The 22,162-nt window shown below is 42.2% G+C and overlaps 1 protein-coding gene across 4 annotated transcripts in view; it reads left to right on the forward strand.

Moving 5' to 3' along the window:
- The window catches only part of zcchc2 (zinc finger, CCHC domain containing 2), a 40,615-nt gene extending 19,516 nt beyond the window's left edge, over positions 1 to 21,099 (forward strand). For 2 of the 4 annotated variants that reach the window (XM_032503801.1, XM_032503802.1), the window contains exons 6-14: positions 591 to 694; positions 1,726 to 1,788; positions 5,939 to 5,999; positions 7,220 to 7,340; positions 15,063 to 15,130; positions 15,503 to 15,573; positions 16,468 to 16,584; positions 16,699 to 18,336; positions 19,460 to 21,099. In XM_032503801.1, the coding sequence (XP_032359692.1) occupies positions 591 to 694; positions 1,726 to 1,788; positions 5,939 to 5,999; positions 7,220 to 7,340; positions 15,063 to 15,130; positions 15,503 to 15,573; positions 16,468 to 16,584; positions 16,699 to 18,336; positions 19,460 to 19,521 (2,305 nt within the window). In that variant the 3' untranslated portion in view covers positions 19,522 to 21,099. The remainder of the gene's footprint in view (positions 1 to 590; positions 695 to 1,725; positions 1,789 to 5,938; positions 6,000 to 7,219; positions 7,341 to 15,062; positions 15,131 to 15,502; positions 15,574 to 16,467; positions 16,585 to 16,698; positions 18,337 to 19,459) is intronic. The other 2 variants (XM_032503805.1, XM_032503803.1) reach the window with 2 other exon arrangements.
- The last annotated feature ends 1,063 nt before the right edge of the window (positions 21,100 to 22,162 follow it).

Below are 22,162 nucleotides of genomic sequence, written 5' to 3' on the forward strand. Positions count from 1 at the left end.
TGAAACTTATCTGCTTTTTCGTCAGTAGCCCAGCCCACAACCCAGCTGCATTGCAATCCTCTTTTTTGCTTTCTCTAGCAATCCTCTCACCTTTTATGAGTCTAGGCTTAACTTGTGCCAGGGGAAAGCTTTTTGCTTTATAATTTCAACTACAATATGTTGGCATTGCAAGAGACGTCTACAGGTGGTTGAAATTTTGTTTTCATTAAGCACTAATTTGCATGTTAAGGACAAGAATATTATGGTTTGATTGCAGCCAGACAAAACCCGATATTGTGAAAAACAGGTATAGGTATTTTGTTTTCCATGAAAGTATTTTTTTAAGTATAAAATAAGTATAAAGTTGATAAAAAAAAACAATTTTTCATTATCATAAGATTCCTCCCTCCTAGATGCAAATAGGATATCAATTGTACATACATATTTTGAAAAAACACAGAAAAATGTTTGGATGGTGACGTTGCATAATGTGTGTTTGGGATTTTAGGATGTCTAAGCTTTGTTCAGCTGCATGTCAGAAATGCAATGTAGCTAAATGGCCAGTTTTCTCATCTTCTCTGTTTTTGTCTCTTCCCCTCTGTGTGCCTTAGGGAAAGGTTCCTGTCTGCTCCTCCAGTCTTCAGACAGACCAGAAAGGTCTGCAGCTTCTTCAATTGTGACTCCAGTTACTCTACAAAACCTACTTGCTGCAGATGTGAGTATCAGACTAATGCCTCATTTCACTTTTGTTCTAGGTACATTTGAATGAGACCAGAGGATATAGTGTCCCTTTCGGGAACGCCGTTGTTCATACCATGTTGTTTTTGTGAAAATCATGATGTCTGTAATCCATTTATGTGTGATGATCTGTAATTAGTTCACTTAGTTATTAAGTATTATATATATTAGGGCTGAACGAAACGTCACATCGCAGGACGTTGCAATGTTGAAACTAATTCTTTTTTGCTGCTTGATAGAAAAGTAAACTTCCTCCGTTCTCCTTTTACATGATTATTACCGGCCAGCCCTTCCCCTTTAAGACAGGTAGCCATGTGGGAAATGTGTGTATGTGACGTTAGTCCGACGGGGGTTATTGTTATGAGAAGTGAAGCTCTCCTTGTGCAGAAAAGTACCATAGGCAACAGCTGGCGCTGACACAGTCCACGGCTGCAGGACCTGGAGCTCACCGCCAGTGTTTCAGTTGGACTGTTAAGAGTGTTGAGATAATTAAAAGGTATTCACAGTATTTAGAAGTGGGCTGGCTGCTAGTTAGCTAACGCTAGCTTTCATGCTACATAAATAAGCCGGACAGAGTTGTCCCTCATCTGGTGATAGAAACCCTGCTGTCCCCCCCGTCCTGCTGGCTCAGAGCTCCACAGACTACACAGGTACAAATTAGTTTTGCACCAAATGTATCGCAAGAAGTAGACTCACCGCTGTGTGATGCGAGAGAGCACACTGCAGCGACAGATTAGAGAGGTTCTAATCACCGAGTTGTGGTTGTACTGGAAAAGTGACTGAAGTGAAAAAAAAGTACTGATTTTTTTCTACAAGCTCTCAAATCATATTCTGCATCTGTAGATGTCCAAAACAGATTTCAAAGAACAAAACAATAAGCCATAAATGGTGACTGCCGGGGAAAGCTGTGGTGTCATAAATCTACAGCAAAAAATGTCACGGAGATGTGCCTCAAGGGGCATTGTGTGATTACTGTTGTAAGAAACAAAGTTATCTTTTTCTTTTTAGGCAACTGCCAGCTGGGTAAGGCCTACCAAGGAGACTGTTCTGATGCCTCCAGTCAAGAGGAAGGTAAGAAGAAACATACTTATTTGATTATTCCACTCATTTCCCAGTGTTATTCTCTGTGGACAGAAGAAGTGGCAAGGGGAGAGCAGCAAACAGGGACAAAAGAAATGCCCAAGAGCATGTATATTCAGTGAATGAGGCCCGATTGTGTGATATGCAGAGGAATGGCCAGGGCTGCCGTCGTAGCTGCAGGCACATAGTTGAAAAGCTAACTAGCGTTTATTTTTGGAGGTCATTTAGAAAGGCTGAGTCTCTTTCAAATACTATTTCACATCTATATTTGCCTGATCACATGCCGGACTGCGTTCAGCTAGAGCAGCAGTAACTACAGACCATTCCTGGCTCATACTTGCATCAGAATTGTTAATGCTAGAAGATCTTGTGTATGTTAGATTTATGTTCTACTGCTTTGAACAAGCATTGGCCTTTAAACTTAAAGCTACTGTGCAATAGACAAACCATACTGATTTACTTTGATGTGTACAGGGCTTCATGTAATGGGATAAAAGCAAGTCAATGCAAGAGACATGGTACAGTGAGATAAAAGAAGGAAGGCTAAAATAAAAAATGTAGAAAGTAGTTTTTAATATATTGACTTGGATTGTCTTGAAAAGTGTCTCAATGGTCCCAATGATAGTCATATTGCAAAGTCGGAAACAACAGAGAGAAATCCAAGGCCCAAAACAAAAAGTGAATAAATTTGTGTCTAACTGAAAGTATGATTAGCAGTGGTACCCTGACCTTAGCCTGGGAATTTAGTACTAAATCAATCTGTGTGTCCAGTACAGAGAGTGGTCAGGGCAATGTTTAGCTTAGTTTTGCACAAAGACGCAATGGGATCAGTGCTAGCATGGCACAATTAAAAGTGATTAGGTAGACCTACCAGTACCACCAAATTCTCACTGTAAATGTTACTAGTTTCTATTTGTAGCTTGCTTCAGAATGCTTTACATGCCCACATTCAGAAAGAATGGTCCCCCCTTTGCCACTCCACTTAAAAAATCCTGGTATCGTCCTTGCGACCGACTTGGGTCTGTTTTCCTTTTAGCTTTTAGTATTTTTTTTACTTTGAGATTTATTATGCAATTATTTAAGCTCTTTGTCTTTAGAATTTTTTTTACAAGATTAGATACATTAAACAAACTGTTCTTTTGGAGGCCAGGTCTGTGTGTGGTGATGAAATTAGGTGATGCATGAGTTCACAGTGGGGGAAATAAGTAGTTGACCCCTTGCTGATTTTGCAGGTTTGCCCACTTACAAAGAATGCAACGATCTATAATTTTAATCATATGTACATTCTAACAGTGAAAGACAGAATCCCAAAGAAAATTACAGAAAATCACATCATATGAATTTATTAAAATTGATAACCATCTGATGAGGAAGAACAAGTATTTGACCCCCTGGACAAACAGCATGTTAATATTTTGTAGAAAAGCCATTATTGGCCAGCACAGATGTCAAACGGTTTTTATAGTTGGTGACAAGGTTTGTGCACATTTCGGCAGGGATGTTGGCCCACTCCTCCCTGCAGACAGCCTCCAAATCATTCAGGTTCCGAGGTTGTCGCCTGGCAACTCTAATTTTAAGCTCCCTCCAAAGATTTTCAACTGGATTCAGATCTGGAGACTGGCTAGGCCACTCCAGAACCTTGATGTGCTTCTTCTTCAGCCACTCTTGTTGCTTTGGCGGTGTGCTTAGGGTCGTTGTCGTGCTGAAACACCCATCCTCGACCCATCTTCAGCTCTCTCACTGAGGGAAGGAGATGTTGGTCCAGAATTCCACGATACATGGCCCCGTCCATCCTCCCCTCAATACGATGGAGTTGTCCCGTCCCCTTGGCTGAAAAGCACCCCCAAAGCATGATGTTGCCACCACCATGCTTGACGGTGGGGATGGTGTTCTTTGGGTTGTACTCGGTGTTCTTTGCCCTCCAAACACGACGAGTTGAGGCCAAAAAGTTCTATTTTGGTCTCATCTGACCACATCACCTTCTTCCAGGCCTCTTCTGAGTCGTCCAGGTGGTGAATGGCGAACTTCATGCGGGCCTGTACATGTTTCTTCTTGAGCAGGGGGACCTTGTGTGCGCTGCAGGATTTCAATCCATGACGGCGTAGTGTGTTACCAACCGTTTCTTTTGTAACTGTGGTCCCAGCTGCCTTCAGTTGATTCATCAGTTCCCCCCTTGTGGTTTTGGGATGATTCCTCACCATTCGGATGATCAGGGACACCCCACGAGGCGAGATCTTGTGTGGAGGCCCAGATCGAGGGAGGTTGGCGGTGGTGTGGTGCTTCTTCCATTTCCTGATAACTGCACCGACAGTTGATCTTTTCTCTCCAAGTTGCTTTCCGATTCTCTTGTAGCCCATCCCAGCCTTGTGCAGATCTACAATCTTGTCCCTGATGTCTGTAGAAAGCTCTTTGGTCTTGCCCATGGTGGTGATGTTGGATGCTGGTTGTTTGGGTGTTGACAGGTGTCTTTTATACAGGTAACGAGGTGAGGCAGGTGTATTTGATGTAGATAATTGGTTGGGATTGGGGCTGTGTCTTAAAGAAAGACTAACTGGCTTGTAGGAGCCAGAATACTTGCTGTTTGGTAGGGGGTCATATACTTGTTTTTCCTCATCAGATGGTTATCAATTTTTTATAAATTCATATGATGGGACTTACTGGAATTTTCTTTGGGATTCTGTCTTTCACTGTTAGAATGTACATATGATTAAAATTATAGATCGTTGCATTCTTTGTAATGAAATCAGGAAGGGGTCAAATACTTATTTCCCCCACTGTATATGAAGACATCTTCTTTAACTACTTCAATCACAGTTTGGCGTTAACATTCATACAGAAGTTAGAAACAAATCACACAAACTAAAGTGCAGATTGCAGAAATATAAAAACAAATATGTGGCTTTACCACACTTAGTAGTGTGTATTATTATTATTTACTGTATTAAACATATGTAAACATGTGGATTGCACTTTTTAAACACTGTCTTTGAATTTTACTAGAGAGTTAAATAAGTATATACACAGACACACTCACACACACTCTCACACCCACACACACACACACACACACACACACACACAATGGTGTAGTTTTTACAGCGCACACAGAGGAGCTGCCCTCCAGCCCCTCCCCCTCATGAAGTTGCGTGCCGTGTGCATGACAGCATCAACATTGCACTTGCTCAGAGAGGCTCTGGTTACGTTAGCAGTAGCATGCTGCTAGTGATCTTGCCGTGGGATTAATTGTACAAATGAAATCGCAGAAACACCGCGGCCACGCTGCTGTGAAAGCTCCCTGAACGTCATTTATCAGAGTCTGGTTGTTATCCCTCTCTGCGGCAGTATCTCCACCCCATATCTGTATGTTGGAGCTAGCTAACTGGAGCTAATCAGAACTAATCGTTGCTAACCGAGCCTTCAGATCTCCGTGCCTGTATCCATTAACTGCATGTATGGACTTGAGCCCAAATAAAACCCTTAATTTTAATAAAATGTCTGTAAAAGTTTTAAATTACAACTCATAGTTGTTTGAATGACAGAAAACTGCTCAAGGTACGGCGCAGCGTTAGCGTGCCAAGTTGATGCTTTCTCTGCAGAGTGCATTGCTCTGTCATGTGTTCAAACTGCAGCCTGTGATTAGGGAATGATTTCTTCACATATTGCGATATTATTGCAAATGCGGTAATTGTTCAGCCCTACCCAATATCAGCTCAAACATAGCCTTTTCCGGTGTTACACCAAAATCTGTAACCCATCAGAATGTGTTCCTGTAGAGGTGGTTTGCCTGCACTAAATCATTTTGTGACTTTGCGTGAAAAATTGGAACCGGGAACAGGCATTAATAAAAACTATATAAAAATAGCGTTCTCTTCACTGTCTCGTTTACTGTTACTAGGTCATTTGCGATCATCAGATGAAAAACGGTTAGAAACATTGAAAAGTTCCACATAGGTACTTTAATGTCCACGGTTTTGCAAAAAAAATTAAATTCTGCTTAGAGATTTAGCATAACTAAGAGCAATTGGAAAAAAAATGTTAAATAAAAATTATTTACATTACATCTTGTCTTTTGAATATTTTTTTATGATTGACAACTGTTAACAGTCGGTGTAATGGTGTTTTGGTAATTTTTTTCCCTTAGATTTAGAATCGTATGCTCAAGGACACAAGAAGAAGCACGGGACCAAGAGTCCATGTCAAGGGTAAGTAGACTGTCTGTGGTCTTAAAAAATTGTAAATTGTAATATTCAATTCAATTCGATTTTATTTATAGTATCAATTCATAACAAGAGTTATCTCAAGACACTATACAGATAGACCACACACCAGAATTTACAAGTACCCAACAGTTCTAGTAGTCTCCTCCAGAGCAAGCAACAGTGCGACTAATATATGTTTTGCTATAGAAAATAATAACCAGCTAGAAGGGCACTTGGAGAGCGCAGACCTCCACCAAGGCTATCTAGCTAAAGATGATAATGCAGTGTGAATTTTCTAAATCAGGAACTAATTTTTCCGATTCTACCACCCCACATGAAGGCACCAGATGAAGGCAGCACAAACACCTATTTTATTGCTGTTAAGATTTTGCAATCTTAACACTAATAAAAAGTTACTTGTGTATCTGCCATGTGTTTTGGATCTGCTCCACAATGTAATGGGTTCTTCCGTGGCCCATGCTAGACTTTTTCACTTAGACCAGTCTCAGACCGGTATTTTTCCCGTAATCCGGCTGACAAACGAACAAATGGACAAACTTAACTGAAAACATTTGGTCTTACCAACTGGTCTTATTGCATGTATTAAATTATGTAAAAAATGTAATACAAGGGTACCATATATAGAAGTTTTCTCCTTTTACTGAATGTCATTCCTCCTCTTTCATGTCTTTAATTTAAATTACAATTTACACTCTGTGTCCACACTTGGTTAGTTTACACACAGTCCTGAACTACACACACACGCTCAAGATCTATACATGCACTAATGGAGAGATGTCAGAGTGAGTGGGCTGCCAGCCGAACTAGCGCCCTGAGCAGTGCCTTGCTCAACAGCACCTGGCAGTGCCCAGGAGGTAATGGGTGAAGTGGCATCTCTCCAGCCACCAATCCACACTCCGTACTTTTGGTCCATACGGGGACTTGAACCAGTGACCCTCCGGTTCCCAACCCAACTCCCTACGGACTGAGCTACTGCCACACCCTGAGCTACTGCCACACCCTGAGCTACTGCCACACCCTGAGCTACTGCCACACCCTGAGCTACTGCCACCCCCTGAGCTACTGCCACCCCCTGAGCTACTGCCACCCCTGTCTCCAGCTCTCCTATAAAAATAAAGTCCTAAAATTTCCCCCACCCCTGAAAAATAGTGAATTTCTTTTTCATGATCTGATACACACTATATTCTTCTTTTCTCAACCAGTCTCTCCAGTGCGAAGGGCTCCCACGGAGATAGTCGGAGAGGGGGCCACGCTGCAGAGCTCAATTGTCCAGCAGAGAAGAGAAAGAGCTTTACACTGAGGGGCAGCCAGGAAGTTGAACAGGTAACGGTTGAGGGCTGAACAGGGCTGGCAGAAAAATGTTCAATCCAAAATGTTCTTTTTTCTGCTGTACATACTGACTGTATCACTGAAATCATGGTTTACACAGTCATGAAAAACCTGGAAAAGTCATGGAATTAGTCAAATCCTTGAAAGTTGAATTTCAAAATCAAATTTACAGGCCTTGACAAGTCATGGAATTCTTAAAAAAAGAATACATTTTTATTATTAACAGTTTATTTGGTTTTTCAGAAGATTTAAACACACACACACACACATCATAAAAAATGAAGCAGTACACATACAACAAAATAGACTGAATGGAAGACAAAGCTCAACCATAGAAAAAAGCTAAACTATAAATACATTTTAGAAAATAATAATAAAAAATATATATACAGTGCCTCCATGAATGCCAGGTAGCTGAAAGGATGTTTGAAGAGTTTGAATCTGATATGTTTGAAAAATGCCAGGCAAGTGTACAATTAATATTTCATGAGCTACATACTTATGTTGCCACATTGTTTTTCAGACTTCATCCAGAATTTTGTTTAATAAATAGGTACTTAGGAAGGGATATTTTTTGAATTAATAATTATTATCTAGGGCTGCACAAAATATATATATATATATATTTTTTATTTTTTTATTTTATCGCATTATCAACTTGCGCAATATATATATTGCGGAAAGCTGCGACATATCCGCAAAATTCCAAGTTTTGGCAAGCCCACAGTTGGTTTTAACACCTGATGCAAGCCATATGGTAGTATGCGTGAACTACACATGGGACCACCCACTATTATGGAGCCACACCCCAGTTATTGAGCCACATAAAGTACATAACTTTTGAACCGTTTTCAGTATAGTCTTCTTGTGTGAGGTATCGTTAAACTGAACACCGTTTCTTTTTAATTAGTCAACGGTTTGCCCCAACCCCTATGATTTACCCACGCCCATTTTTATAACTAAGACTCGTTTGCTGTAGACTATTTTTTGATGTATCATTGAACTCAGCCGAGAAATCATTTTTCATTGGTGATGGTTTCCTAAGGTTGAGCACATGCTTGTTCTCAAGGAGCGGCATCCGCCAGTAACCCCGGCATGCGCAGAAGCGCGAGGGCCCGTCCAACGCTGCTTGCAGCTTTAATTTATATTTTGAATTGTTACCTGCCACCAGAATTTTGTGTTTTCCTTACATGAATAAAGATGTCAACATAAATTTGTTTATTTGTGTATCAGTGGTCAGTGTGCTGACTTTATGTTTAATGCCCACTGTCTAGTGTGCTTGGTGCACACGTCAGCAAAATGCCTCTTCTGTCTTAACAACAGCGAAAGCATGCGACCGAAGTTCATAATAATGTGCTTTGACTGATTTCTCGGATAGGGCCGAGAGACCAAATCACAAAATGTGCGTGCGTTAATCCCGCATGTAACTCGTTAATAACGTGTTAATCTTGACAGCCCTGAATCAAATGCATTAAGAATACACTAGTCTCGCATAGCCAGACCTATCTCCACAGCGCTGCAAACTAAGGTCTGGCTCTACCACACTTATGGAAATGGAAGAAAAAACGTGTTGGATTGTTTGCATTTCTTTTAACCAATCATCTTAAAAATATGGGCACAAGGTGAATACAGGCATATTCAGGCAGTATGGGAAACATAATGTTTAAAGCATGTAAACATGTGTTACTAGAAGCCCAAAATACAAGTATGAACCTGGAATTGCATGTCTTGTTTAAGAAGTGATGTGTGTTTGTGGGTTTGGTTGAAGGCTGTGCTGGGTCAAGATGTTTTGTTTTTCTCTCGTGAAACAGCAGTAGAGGGATTCATCAGTGTTGGTCTAATGATTAACCCGCATGTAAAGCTCAGCACCACAGTTTAATTTCTTTAACACTAGTTAATCATTCCATGTTGTAATTACAGGAAGGCCTGCAGGAACATAGCCGTTCCTTAGTTTGACTGAGAAAAGAGTCTGTGTAGGGGTGAGAGTATGTTCTTTTGGTTGGTTGTGTCACACACTGCCACGTGAATGGGAGTACTCACCGCTAACCTCACTGATATAGGTCAAGACTACGTGTATATGCGAGTGTGAAAGAGGCCGCTGATAAAGCACCCCCTTCCCCCCCCCCCTCTCTCTCTCTCTCTCTCTCTCTCTCTCTCTCTTGCTCTTTGTTCTTTGTCACAATAGAGACTAATACATTACAAATGACTTTCTGTGCGTTGCTTCCTCACATTTGTTTGTTGTTCCAAATGTTAGAGGTCCTTAATGGGATTTTTTGTAAGAAGGTCCATGAACCTCACATGTTTTCTAAGACTTTCAGTCTTGTCTTGCAAATTCAATTATTTACTTACTATTAGGGGCGGCTGTGGCTCAGTGGTAGAGCGGCTGCCAATCGGACGGTTGGTGGTTTGTTCCCTGGCCCTGCAATCCCATGTCATTGTGTCCTTGGGCAAGACACTGAATGCTGAGTTGTGTATATGTGTGTGAATGTTTATCTGATGAGCAGGTGGCACCTTGTATGAAAGTGTGTGTGTGTGTAAATGGTGAATGGTTCCTGAATGTTGTAAAAGCGCTTTGAGTAGTTGTTAAGACTAAAAAAATGCTATATACTGTAAATAGAGTCCATACAGAATGTGAAAAATGACTTGATTTATCTGGTTTCTTCCAAAATGCAGAAATCTTATTTTTGAAATGAAGACAAAAGTATACCATCTCTTTTTACAAGTAACATACAGAATACATAGACACAAAATATGTAACACAAAATACCACTTTCCTCCAAAAATCGGATATAAAAAATAGGGAATTCCCATGAACAACGATGGTGTCCCTCTATCCTCCTAACATTGAATTACACATCTAGGATATTTGGATCATAATTATGTACCTTAAATGGAGCAACATACTGTAGGTTTCAATTATCCAATTCAATTTTAAAAGGATTTGCGTATCTAGCTAACTATAAATCGAGGAGTCTGCGCAGTACAACTGCCCTCGCTTCACCCCTAGAAGGCTCATCAGTGGGTTTACAACACAGCTGTAACCGGGGGTAAGTACATAACCTGTCTATGTCAGTTCTCACCGTATAACGGGGAAGAATGGGAAGAATTTAATTCAGTTTGAATGACTGGAGTAACTCTACCTCCAGTGCAGAAAGTGGTGCTCTGCCAGTGCACACTGGCCTTTCCCCCCCGATTCCCCTAGCTATGTGAAATGTCAGCTGCCAATGGCCTGCTGATTCAGGGAACGCTTTTTTGTTGTATGGTATATTAGCAATGACTATGACTATGTAAGGTCCTCTCACCCCACGCCCCTTTTTTTTTCTTTGCCTTCAAATTAAAAGCCCCTTTTCTATAGCCCCATGGTGGCTGCTCACACTACGCCCTTTATTTTCTTCACCTTCGAAATAAAAGCCTGTTTTCTATAGTTAGGGGTGGAACTATAGAACATTAATACACATTTTACCGTTTGCTTCTTTGTCATAACATTATCATGGATACATTTCACACTCAGGGATAAATACAAACGTGATCATTGATTATGGTAGACCCACATAGCTATCGCAGCCATGCATTTTCTGGGGAGTTGTCGTGGTCTTTGCCCTGAGCGATGACCACCATCATGTTAGATCCATCTATTGTTTATAGGGATTTGAACAATAAATTAAACCTAAGAGTCTGGGAATACTTTGCTTTAATGAGAACACAATGACACATTTTCAGTAGCAACACAGTAACAAAAAAGTTCAGTTGAATAATATGCTACTGAAAGGTAGGCAGCGAGCTTCACAAATCAAATGAACACATTTAAATTACATTTGAACAAATACTGTACATGAAATTAAAGCATCCAGTTTAACTCAATTCAATTTTATTTGTTAACAATTCATAAGAAGAGTTATATCTACAAGGACCCAACAATTCTAGTAATTCCCCCAAGAGCAATCATTTAGTGGTGAGGAAAACCACCTCGGACAGACCCAGGTGGTATAATGAATAGTCCAAATAAAAGATCAGAACATCAGAACACTGACTAGTTTACAGCCCAGATTTCTGAAAGCAGAACAGCAGACATCTTCAGCAAGTACATATTAAATTATTTTTTCAAACCGCTTTTGTTACATAAAAAAAAATGAACTGTATTATTTATTTGTTAAATAAAACTAATTTCTTGCGCATTGGAAATAATAGTGCTGTCTTGTTCTATGGATGAGGAATTTAGATTTCTGTTTCAGAATGTTGTTCATTTCTTTCTTGAATATAATATACAGTGAAATTAATTTGCAACAATGAGTCCAATCTGGTGACCTCAGCTTCAAGGTTTTGTAGTTGAAGTGACGTAGCTTTGCGTGCGTTAAAGCAGAATAGTATGGTATTACTCCTAATAAAAGCTTTTATTGCATCCCACAATATCCTTGATTTTCTACAGAGCCAACATTTATTTCTGCCAATATTTGGAATTCTGCCATAAACTGAGTGATGTAGGATTAATTTTTCAGTAAAGAAGTATTGAAACACCATCTAACCGCACTTTGAGACAGTTGACCAAGTGTTGTGGCGCAAAGGACCCCTTTATGGTCAGATAATACCATTGGGAGGAGCACCACTTTATCAATTAAATGAAATAATGAGGGAGTGCAAAAAGAAAATCTATCCTGGAAAAAGAGTTATGTCTACCTGAGAAAAAGGAGTACTTAACTGCACGCCAAATTTCTATTAGCCCCAAGCGGCTGGATCATGATTTCAGAGCATTTTCAGCCTGAGTCCGGTCCCTAGTGGCTTTTGCATTCAACCGATCAATATGTGGGTGCCAAGCAGTATAGAAATCTGCACCAACAATAAAACAACAGTCCGTTAACTAAGCATTTCATTAGTGATCGTATTACAGAAATTGCTAGGGCTGCACAATTAATCGAATTTTGATCCCAATTTAGGCTTCCCACGATCAAATTTGCGTGATCGAGCGTAATTTCATAGAACGCTCCGTTTTGTTTTTTTTGCAATGCCAATGTTAACCACTGTCTAATGATGTGCCAGTCAGAGTTGTTCCCTGCAGCACGCAGCTTAGTTTCTAGATGTAGACAGTCACATAGGACAGAGTAACGTGAGGAAAATTCAACAGATAGCAGTCGGTTATACGTCGGTCTCAAGGTTTACCAGTAAATGGAACATTTTGTCCCGTCTGTGTTGTTTTTCACAGCAGTGACTAGTGCTAGTTAGCGTATGTTACCTCACAGGGCTCCAATGTGCGACTAACATGTTTTCAGTCGCACCGGTGCTAATGTCCTCGCATCCGCTGCCTCTCCACAAACAAAGCAATGATGTTTATATCTTTATGGTTTAATTTTACATGACCCATTTCTTCTGTAAAGCTGTGCCTGTGTTTGGATCTCTCCTCCTACTCTCTCTCTCCTCTTACTCTCCGCGCAGCCCCGCTCCCATTAACTCACACGGTGCTCCATAGCAACATGGAGAGACATAGCGGCCACCGATCCACACTTCTGACAATTGTCCACAGTTTTAATTGTTATTAACACAGGTGTATATTGTTAAGCATGAACAGCACACCTGTAGTTGTACCACTCTTTCAGCTGGTAACTCTGCTATTGCGGCCGCCATGGTGAAAAACACAGAAGAAGTTATTGGATGCAACTAACTTCAGGTCGTAGAGTAATAGCGTGTGAGACGGAGCCTACTGGACCTGCAAGAGACGTGACCCATGGCCAGAATATCAAAGTTCATAAAAATGCAGCGCAGTGACAATACATACATTTCATACACATGAGTGTGTAACTTTGCTGACCCAGTCATGAGTCAGCCGTCACTCTGTGAGTAGCATATACATCCATCGCTCTCCCCCTTTATTTATTTCAGATAGCCTATTTTCATTTACATGTGTTGCAGCTGTATGTCTATAAAACATACAACTTAAGACAGAAGAATGTAGCATAATATGGATGTGAAAGCAGTTATAAATAAACCATATTACACTGTAAAATTAGTTTTTGTTAAAATCAACAAATAATCGTGATAATTAATCGTGATCTCAATATTGATTAAAATAGTCCTGATTATCATTTTGGCCATAATCGTGCAGCCCTAGAAATTGCCATCAAAAACATTTGGCACATAAGCTAACACAAACGCAATTTTTCTGGCACCAAACTTTGTTGTGGAGATCACAATCCTGCCTGTATTATCTGACCAAGAGGACAACACTTTAAGTGGGAGAATCCGCTTGAAAACAATGGCCATGCCTTTTGTTTTGAGCTCGCTGATGAGGATGCTCTTGTTTGATAAAATCTATTGGCTAAACGGCCAGTATCCACCTGCAGCAAATGTTTCTCCTGTAGCTATGCAATGTCAACATTTCTCTTTCTTAGTAAGCCCAGAGTGCTGGCTCGTTATTCAGGAGCATTCAGTCCGTCACAATTCCAAACCAAAAGTGAAAGATCACCCATTATCAGACCATCGTACTAGACCCTTGACTCGTGCTGAATCCATGGTCCTATAGAAGGCTAGCCGCCGTTTGACCCTGAAGTTGGTGCAATCCGGGGAGAAGCAAATTTTCCGGCCCTCAATGACAAGCGGAGATTTCCGCGCAGCTTGTATGATCACCTCCCTGGTTGTGTAACGAAGTATGTTGAAATTCAACGTGGTATTAGTAGTGATGTTCTTCTTTGGGCTATCATTATAAATTCAGTGGGAACATCTGAACATCTGCTAGATTCGGGAACCACTTGGGCAGATACTGCGTGAGATACTGGGTAGCATTAGCACCTTCTAGCCCCTCTTTCAGCCCGACGATGCAGATGTTGCATCTGATTTCTGACTTCAATATCTGCTAGCTTCACCTCCATCTCCCAAAAAGTGTGGCCATGGCTCTCAAGAATACTTTCGTTGCTTTCCACGGTAGATTTTAGGTTGTTATCTGATCTGATAGAGCCAAGGCTTGCAGTCACCAATGCTAGCTGAGCGTTGATAGCAGTTAGCTTCTTTTCGTTGTCGATCCCCATCTGTGGAATCTGAGACTGGATCTGAGTATAACGTGGTTTGTGGTAGCATTGCTGTTTCTCCAGCAATGCCTCTGCAACGGCATCCGTATCGCCACGCTGTGTTCTGTTCTTGTTTGCCTTTCTGCTTTAAGTAACTCTAACAAGCACAAAGTGGTAAAATATCGAAGTTAGAACCATATAAAACAACTATTTGACAAAGTAGGGCCAGGAGCTACACCTTAAGCAGCCGATCAAGTGACTTCTCTCTATGCATAGTTATGATATCAATACTTTGTGTAATGAAAAAGAATAAAGACCATCCAGTGTAAGATATTTACCAGATGTGCATTTTTTTGCTGGAGATAGTAATATTAATTTTAAACAAGCCGAAACGGGCTAAATAACTCTATTATCAGTATGTTTACATGCAGGGATACCTTGGTTACTGAAGGAGTGTTCTAGGTCTGTTATCCAGGTTAGATTAGATTAGATTAGAATACTTTATTCATACCACAGTGCATTCATACCACGGAAATTTCCCTTGTTACAGAAGCAGCGGTTTCCTACAGTAAAAGCAAAAAAAACAAAAACAAACAAGTAAACACACAAACAAACAGGCAAACAACAGACAATGAGCGGAAGGTTATGAGAACTAAAAATTGGTCATATGGTCACCCAGCTCCTAGAGGAATTCTCTGAAATTGACTGACTGTTCTCCTCACAGCGCCAGGACACTGAGAAGAGAAGCCATCCAGTCACTAAAACAAAGAACAGGGGCCTGCCCTCAGACAGGTAGGTCACCAACGGCTAATCACAAGTTCATGACAGTGTTATAGTGACCTTGCAGGTTTCATTGCTTAGGAAGACAGATGTCATGCTTACAGAGCCACATAAAAGCTATCAGTGGATTTTATTAAAAGTTAAAGACGTATGTCTTTGCAGATGAATTTAATCAAGTCTGTGATCTGTTTTGACATGAGAGAGAGGGTACTGTTAGTGACATTAAAGCTGCACCGTGGAAGGACTTTAGAACTCTTAAACGCCTATCAGTCTATAATCTGACCCTGACTCTACTCATCACATACCACAGTTGTAGTCTTTGTTCCTGTGTTTCTGTGTTGACATTACTCTGTTCCCTTGTGTCCTATCTCTGTCTCTTTTTAGGGACAAGGGGAAGGGTGCTGCCTTTATAGCCAATGGTAGGTTGGTACCATCTCTGTCGCCTCAGAGGAAGAGTAAGTGTCTGAATTGCCTTTGTAATGCCTGTAATAAAAGCAACATGGCAGCGTTAACATAACAATAAATGTTAATCCTCTTGGTTGAGTCGATAAACGTCTGTCAAAATGATTCACCTACATTATGTTAAAAAGTTTAAAACAATATTCGGGTTATTCTACCTCCAGGAAGCAGGAATAGTCAGTGGCTTACTCTTAGGGGGAATTGTTGGGTCTCTGTATATATACTCCTCAAACTGTAAAGTTTCCTGAGATAATTTCTGTTATGATTTGACAATATAAATAAAATTGAATTGAATTGGCTGCATGATGGTAGAAATCCCTTCGTATTAGTTGCATCCTCTCTCTTAGAATAACCTTTTAATGTAAACCTCCTAACGCAATTATTTGCACAATAAGAGAGCCAGATTACAAACACAATGCTATGCCCATGTGGAATGTGTTCCCGTACGCCATCATTCAATGTGGTGTGTACAGAAACGCAAGCTTGTTCACTGTCCCCACTGCTGCTTCCACCGAGGTCCATTTTCAGATGTATCAAGACTGTTACTCCATGTTACAAAACTCTGATATGCCCATTAAATGAGCCTCAAAAAACCTGTTATGGACTGGACAAACTCCTTTTAGCCAAATTGTTTCTTTTTATTTCAGTAAGACAGTAAGGCAGGAGAACACCTTAAGTCACTGCCTTAAATTGCGTCAACAATCGCACTCCTTCTCATAGTGAAATCTAAACGCACAGACGTGATACACAGATTGTTATTTTGTTACTTTGTGAGGATATCGTTCTCTCTGATTTCCATTACACAAGTACATACTTTCACATTAAGTGAAAGTTCTATAGTGTGATGTCTGTTGGCATGTCTGCAGTTTAACAAATAGATTTTGTTGCAGATGGAGGTTTTGGTCCAGATACCTTTGGGGACACATCATCAGAAAGCTACAGCTCTCCATCCAGCCCCCAGCACAGAGGACAAGAGAGCCTGGATAGTGAGGACGACAACAACAAAGGTAAAATAACACACACACACACACCACACACACACACACCACACACACACAAATACACTTGAGGAACTTGAAGTTTTTTCACATGCTTCTCTTATTATCTTGTTTCCCTGTTAGATACAGATAGCCACTCTGATGACTCCAGCAAAGGCCCGGGCCCTGACATGTTCTTCGCCCATCAGACTGATCAAACTGTAGTTGGGGAGGTATCCTCTGTCCACCTTCTGTCTGCCAAAAACCACCCGGGCCAGACGGAGCCACTCTTCTTAGGGGCCAGCACAAAACTCCCCCCTCTCTCCTTCATGAGTCCTTACGTGCTCCCTAACGGTGCTGCTGACTCTCCACTTCCACTGGTCCCTCCTCCCAGCCAAAGCATCGTCCCCGATAGGAAGCCCTCATCAGGGACCCTTATAATGCCGATGCCCCTAGTGCCTCCAGCTGTCCCAGGCCCTGGAATTGTTGGAGACCCAGAAAAGAGGGACGTGCTCCCAACCTTTGGGATCCCACCTATTGGCCTCCACGCTCCAGGAAGTCCTGCTGTGCAGCCTCTGGTTCAGAGGTTCAAAACGGCTTTGCCTCCCAGTCAAAGGGGCACTGATGGAGCTTCAAGCAGTGGTTCTAATCCTGCTGCCTTGCAGGCGTCACACCAGGCTCCTGTTAGAGCCATTGTTGTCATGTCTCCTGGCCCCACATCATACTCCTCTCCTCTTCATCAGTCTCTGCCCTGCCAAGACTCGTCCAGTGTCAGTTCAGGCCTGGGCTCCTCTCTGCCGCATGTGGAGACTCCACATGCCAAACACCCTGGCTTAGCCTTACCAACTGGACTGCCTTCTCCCTACACCCTGCCCCCTGTCCCTACCTCTGGCATGCCTACTGTAGGAGCATCTGCACCTTCTGGAATAGCTCCATCTCCTGGACACGTACAACCTGCTGTTCCTCTAGCAGTGCCCACCCACACCCCTGGACCTGCCCCCAGCCCAAGCCCAGCGCTCATGCACAGCACGGCCCACACCGACTGTACATCCTTCAGCAACAGCGGTGCTTCCTGTGGAAGTACCGCTGTTGCCCCTGCCAACCCTATTCCTCTTCAGCAAACCCAGCAGCAACAATTGCCCCCCCAGCAGTCAACACCACCACAACAGCAGCAGCAACCAATGGGCTGCGGGACCTGTGGTTGTCACAACAACTGCGGTGCCCGAGGCAGCAACAGTAACAACAACAGTGTGAGTGGTGTCCCTGGCTGCCAGGCACCGTTGTTCTTCTCCCACCAGATGGCGGCAGCAGCACGGCAGGTGTTCAGCGTTCCTCCGCCTCTCTTCCAGCTCACCAGCCTGTGCAGTAACAGTTACCTCACCCAGGCTCAGCCTCCTCACCAGGCCAACGGTGCTGCTACCCTCCCCCCCTTCTTCCCCACTGCTCCACCTCCTGCACACCCGTCCCCCTACGGCCCCCTCCACACTCACTCTCACAGCCACGCAGACGTCCCCTCACATATGCTGGCCAACCAGGCTGCCGCAGTGGCAGCCGCCGCAGCTGCAAACTACAACCTCCAGCAGCAGATGGCCCCGGCAGCATCGTTTTGCCAGCGTGTTTACCAGCAAATGTACGCAAATCCCATGGGGATGCTGCCTGCCGCTGCACTCGGGGGAGGTGGAGTCAATAAGAAGAGTGGCAATGTGTCCTGTTATAACTGTGGTGTGAATGGCCACTACGCTCACGACTGCAACCAACCCTCCATAGACTCCACACAGCAAGGTAGTGCAGCTACACGGAACAGGGAGAAAAAGAGGACCCCTTAGTTTGGCTTTCCCAGAACCCCATCGGTCATTGGCATCAGATAGTCCAACACTCAGCCCAGACTATGAAAAGTTAGGGCTCATCCTCACCAAGTATATTTTGAGTTGTTTAGTTTGGTCTCTGGTGGGTTACCTCATTCAGTTTGTTTTATGTGGCCAGAAGAGAAGTTGTGCCACTTGAACACTGCACCATGCTTGAAAATGCCAGTGCGGGTTGTCTTCCGGGACACCTGTATCGCACTGTGATAGGAGTCAGAATGTGAGTGTTCTTACCTGAGAAGGAGAATCATGGCAAAAAGCAGATATGTTTGTCACACATAGCTATCAGGGACAAGAATAAAATTAGTTTTGGCTCTGCTCTCAAATTCCACTGGGATGGGTTATCACACGAGAGTACTATGCCAGTGCCAGCCCCTGGTTTGCATGTAGCAAACCACGGTAAAAAATAAACTAAAGAGCCCTCAGAGAGCCACCCTTTCACCCATTTTCATGAAAATCGGGCCAGTAGTTTGTCTGTAATCTTTCTGTAATACACAATCAAACCAAACCTACAACAAGCGTCTGTTTGTGAATGTGTCACAAACACATTCACAACGTGGGCAACAGTTTCCGATGGTTCCTATAGAAAGGTTTAGGGAAGTGGCGGGGGGCTGCACTTGAGCAGTCTCAATCCACATTTTTTGTCTTGTAAAAAACATAAACAAACTAAATAATAAGGCGGGACTGGTATTACCAGATGACCTCATGTGATTTAGTAAACGATGTGTCATTCAACCAGAAGGCAACAATCACAACATTAATGCCGGAAACAATGTTGGAATGGAAAAAGTCTGTGGTTTTATCATTGAGAAATAATGGCAAACCAGGGCTGCCAGGATGGCACAAAACACACACACACACACACACTACATAAACATACATAAAAATGTATGTGTACATACGTGCGTTTAGGTCCGTCATTGACCTTTAGCAATGTTCAGACTAATCTTTTTCCAGCTGTCCACTGATTGGATGTCCTCTGTGTGTTTGGATGCCTCTCTGTATGTGTGCATGTGGTTGCCTGTGTGTTGGTGACGTTGCAGGTGGTTTCCGGTTAAAGTACGCAGCCTCCCACGTTTCAGAAGCACTTGACAATGCCGACTGAAGAGGAAAGGAGGAAGAGGAGTGTCTGGTTTCTTCCTCTGGTCTCGTGTCCACGGCGACGAGCGCCTGTTCTTCCCCAGGCACTGTGTGGGAGCGGAGCCCTGGAGCCTCTGTGGACTTCAGGAAAGAAAAAAAAACAAAACACGTTCTCAAAAAGAAAGTGACCTGCCAAGGGCTCAGCGGACAAAGCCTAAGTACTTGTGCCTGAGAAAATCTTGTTCCCATGGAGACGGTCTTGTGCACACCACACCACACGTGACTCCCGGTTCCTTCCTTTTTAGTCTTTGATATTTTTGCACTGAGGTTCGGAAACGATTAACTTATTACTTAATTATTTGGAATTTTGAGGATCGTTTGTGTTTTTACATTAAGTTTGAGAAAACAGTTCTTATAAACTTATTTCTGAAGCAATGTATTTATGCTTTTTCCCTCGATATTACCGTTCACCTAGGATTTTATGTGTCGGACAGAGTTGCACAGCAGTTTTTTTTTAAATCAGAAAAGGGATGTTGGCGAGATGGATTATATGCTTGATTTCATTCTCATTTTTGCTGGACGGTTTTTGAACGTCCACCGTCTCATTCAAAGGAGCAGTGTGTAGGATTTAAAGGCATCTAGCAGAGAGGTTGCAAATTCCTCACCCCCCACCACCCCCCTTTCCAAGTGTGTGGTACAACCCCCATTTGCCTTTTGTTTAACGGGAAACAGCGTGAACCGGCGTCTGTCCGTTCTGGGTAACTGGAGAAACATGGCCGCCTATATAGATATAAAGGAATTATTCTTTGGGCATTTTAGGCTTTTATTTCCACAGGACGGATGAAAATATGAAGGGGGGGCGCCATATATGTGTGCCTGCTCTACCAGCTGAGTTAACCCGACCACATACAGTAATCATTCTAAGCTAACAAAACTATTGGTAGTATTATATACCAATCTAAACATAATTATGAACATTTTATTCTATTTCTCCCAATAAACCCCCCTAAATCCTACAGTCTGGCCCTTTAAGGAACCGGACTGCATCACGGTGTATGTCTCCCATGCGTTGTTGCCACTTGATATATGTTGGGGTTGGAAGATAATTTTAGTTAGTATAATTTATTTTTCATTTTTAAATTGGTTTTATTTGGTGAAATGCGCTACAGCGGAGCAGCGGAGCAGATGGAGCCTATTTACTTTCACTCTCACAAGCTTAACGTTAAACCAGTTAATTATCAACAAATACGGCATGTGGACTGTTTTGGTGTAGTTTAGTATTTCAGGTGTGAAACAGCTGTTTGTGGCTCACAGGGTAGAGCAAGGGATTCTGGGTCCTGGATCAAACTGAAGACAAACCACAGAGAGAACCCTTCTACCAGGATCCCAACAGTCAGACCGCCTCTCTCTCAGCCGGTTCATTTGGACTACCCGTACTGCTGGGTGCTGTCTTCAGGGGGCTCGAGAGAGAGGAGTTAGACTTCTTCTTTTTCATATTATTTAGGACAATTAAGTACAGAAATGTTGGCTGTCAAGGTACAATTCTGCAGAGGGTGGAGCCAAACTACACAGAGGGACTGAGTCCTCAAGACATTTCTATAGATCAAAAATAATACAAAAAAACACTTCTTACCTTCCAAATCCATTCGTTTGGACTTTAATGTGAGTATTGAGTGAACTGGTCACAGCTGGTTCCATTCTGGATTGAAGCTGAAACCCTGAGCTGGACAGTAACCGACTCTATCTAAGATTGATAATTGAGTAAATTAATCTGAAATATTTCATGGGTTTTGTTTTTCCACCAAACTGTTGATAACTGACCTGCTTTTCACACCTGGGTGGGACATTGGGCGAGTTAGCGTTATCAGCTGGTTAGCTTAGCGCAGGCGCTAATGGAACCGGGTGTATTTGGTGAATTACCCCACTAAAAATCCCCGAAATGATGCCAGAGTTCTACTGTAGTACAAATAGATTCTGTACTCATAAAACGATGGATTGGGAAGTTTGTAAAACACCAGCAGTTTATTTAAATAACACTGGCCTGCTGGCTTCTGCTGTCTGCTGCTACTGCTACCGGCTGTTAGACGAGTGCTTAGGGACCCTGAAAGAGAAAAACCAAAAAGAGAGACAACAACATTTATTAATTATACTTATTTAATTTTAATACATTACATTAATACATATTTTTGTTTGAGAGCAGAAGCCACCTGGGGGGGGGGTGCAAAGGACCCTAGGGTGAAATTACTCCGAACGCTCACTTTAACTGAGATCCCTATTTGGGGATCCCCCCTTTAAGACTTTAAACCAGCGGTGGGCAGACGCCTCTACGCCGGCTCTTTAACTCTCCGATGTTTCTGTGGAAACTCTTTCATAATGAGCCCCAAAGTGTACAGTAGTAAATAAGTCATTCATTTAACATAGTTGGGTAACTAATTTAATAAACAAAATGAATGCTCACCTCACTAAAATGTCCTCATTTTCACTTTGATAGTAACTTTTTATTTGATAATTTTGTAACCCCATGACAACCGCCCTCTCCCCTTAGCCAATCACATGCCCCCTGCCGCTTACGCTAGCAGGCTTAATGGCTGCTAGCACATTTAGCTGGTTAGAGCAAAAGAAAGTGGCATTAAATGAGTGTCATTTAAAAAAAAAAAAGGCATGTT

Source organism: Etheostoma spectabile, chromosome 22 (assembly GCF_008692095.1).
Source record: "Etheostoma spectabile isolate EspeVRDwgs_2016 chromosome 22, UIUC_Espe_1.0, whole genome shotgun sequence".
NCBI lineage: Eukaryota > Metazoa > Chordata > Actinopteri > Perciformes > Percidae > Etheostoma > Etheostoma spectabile.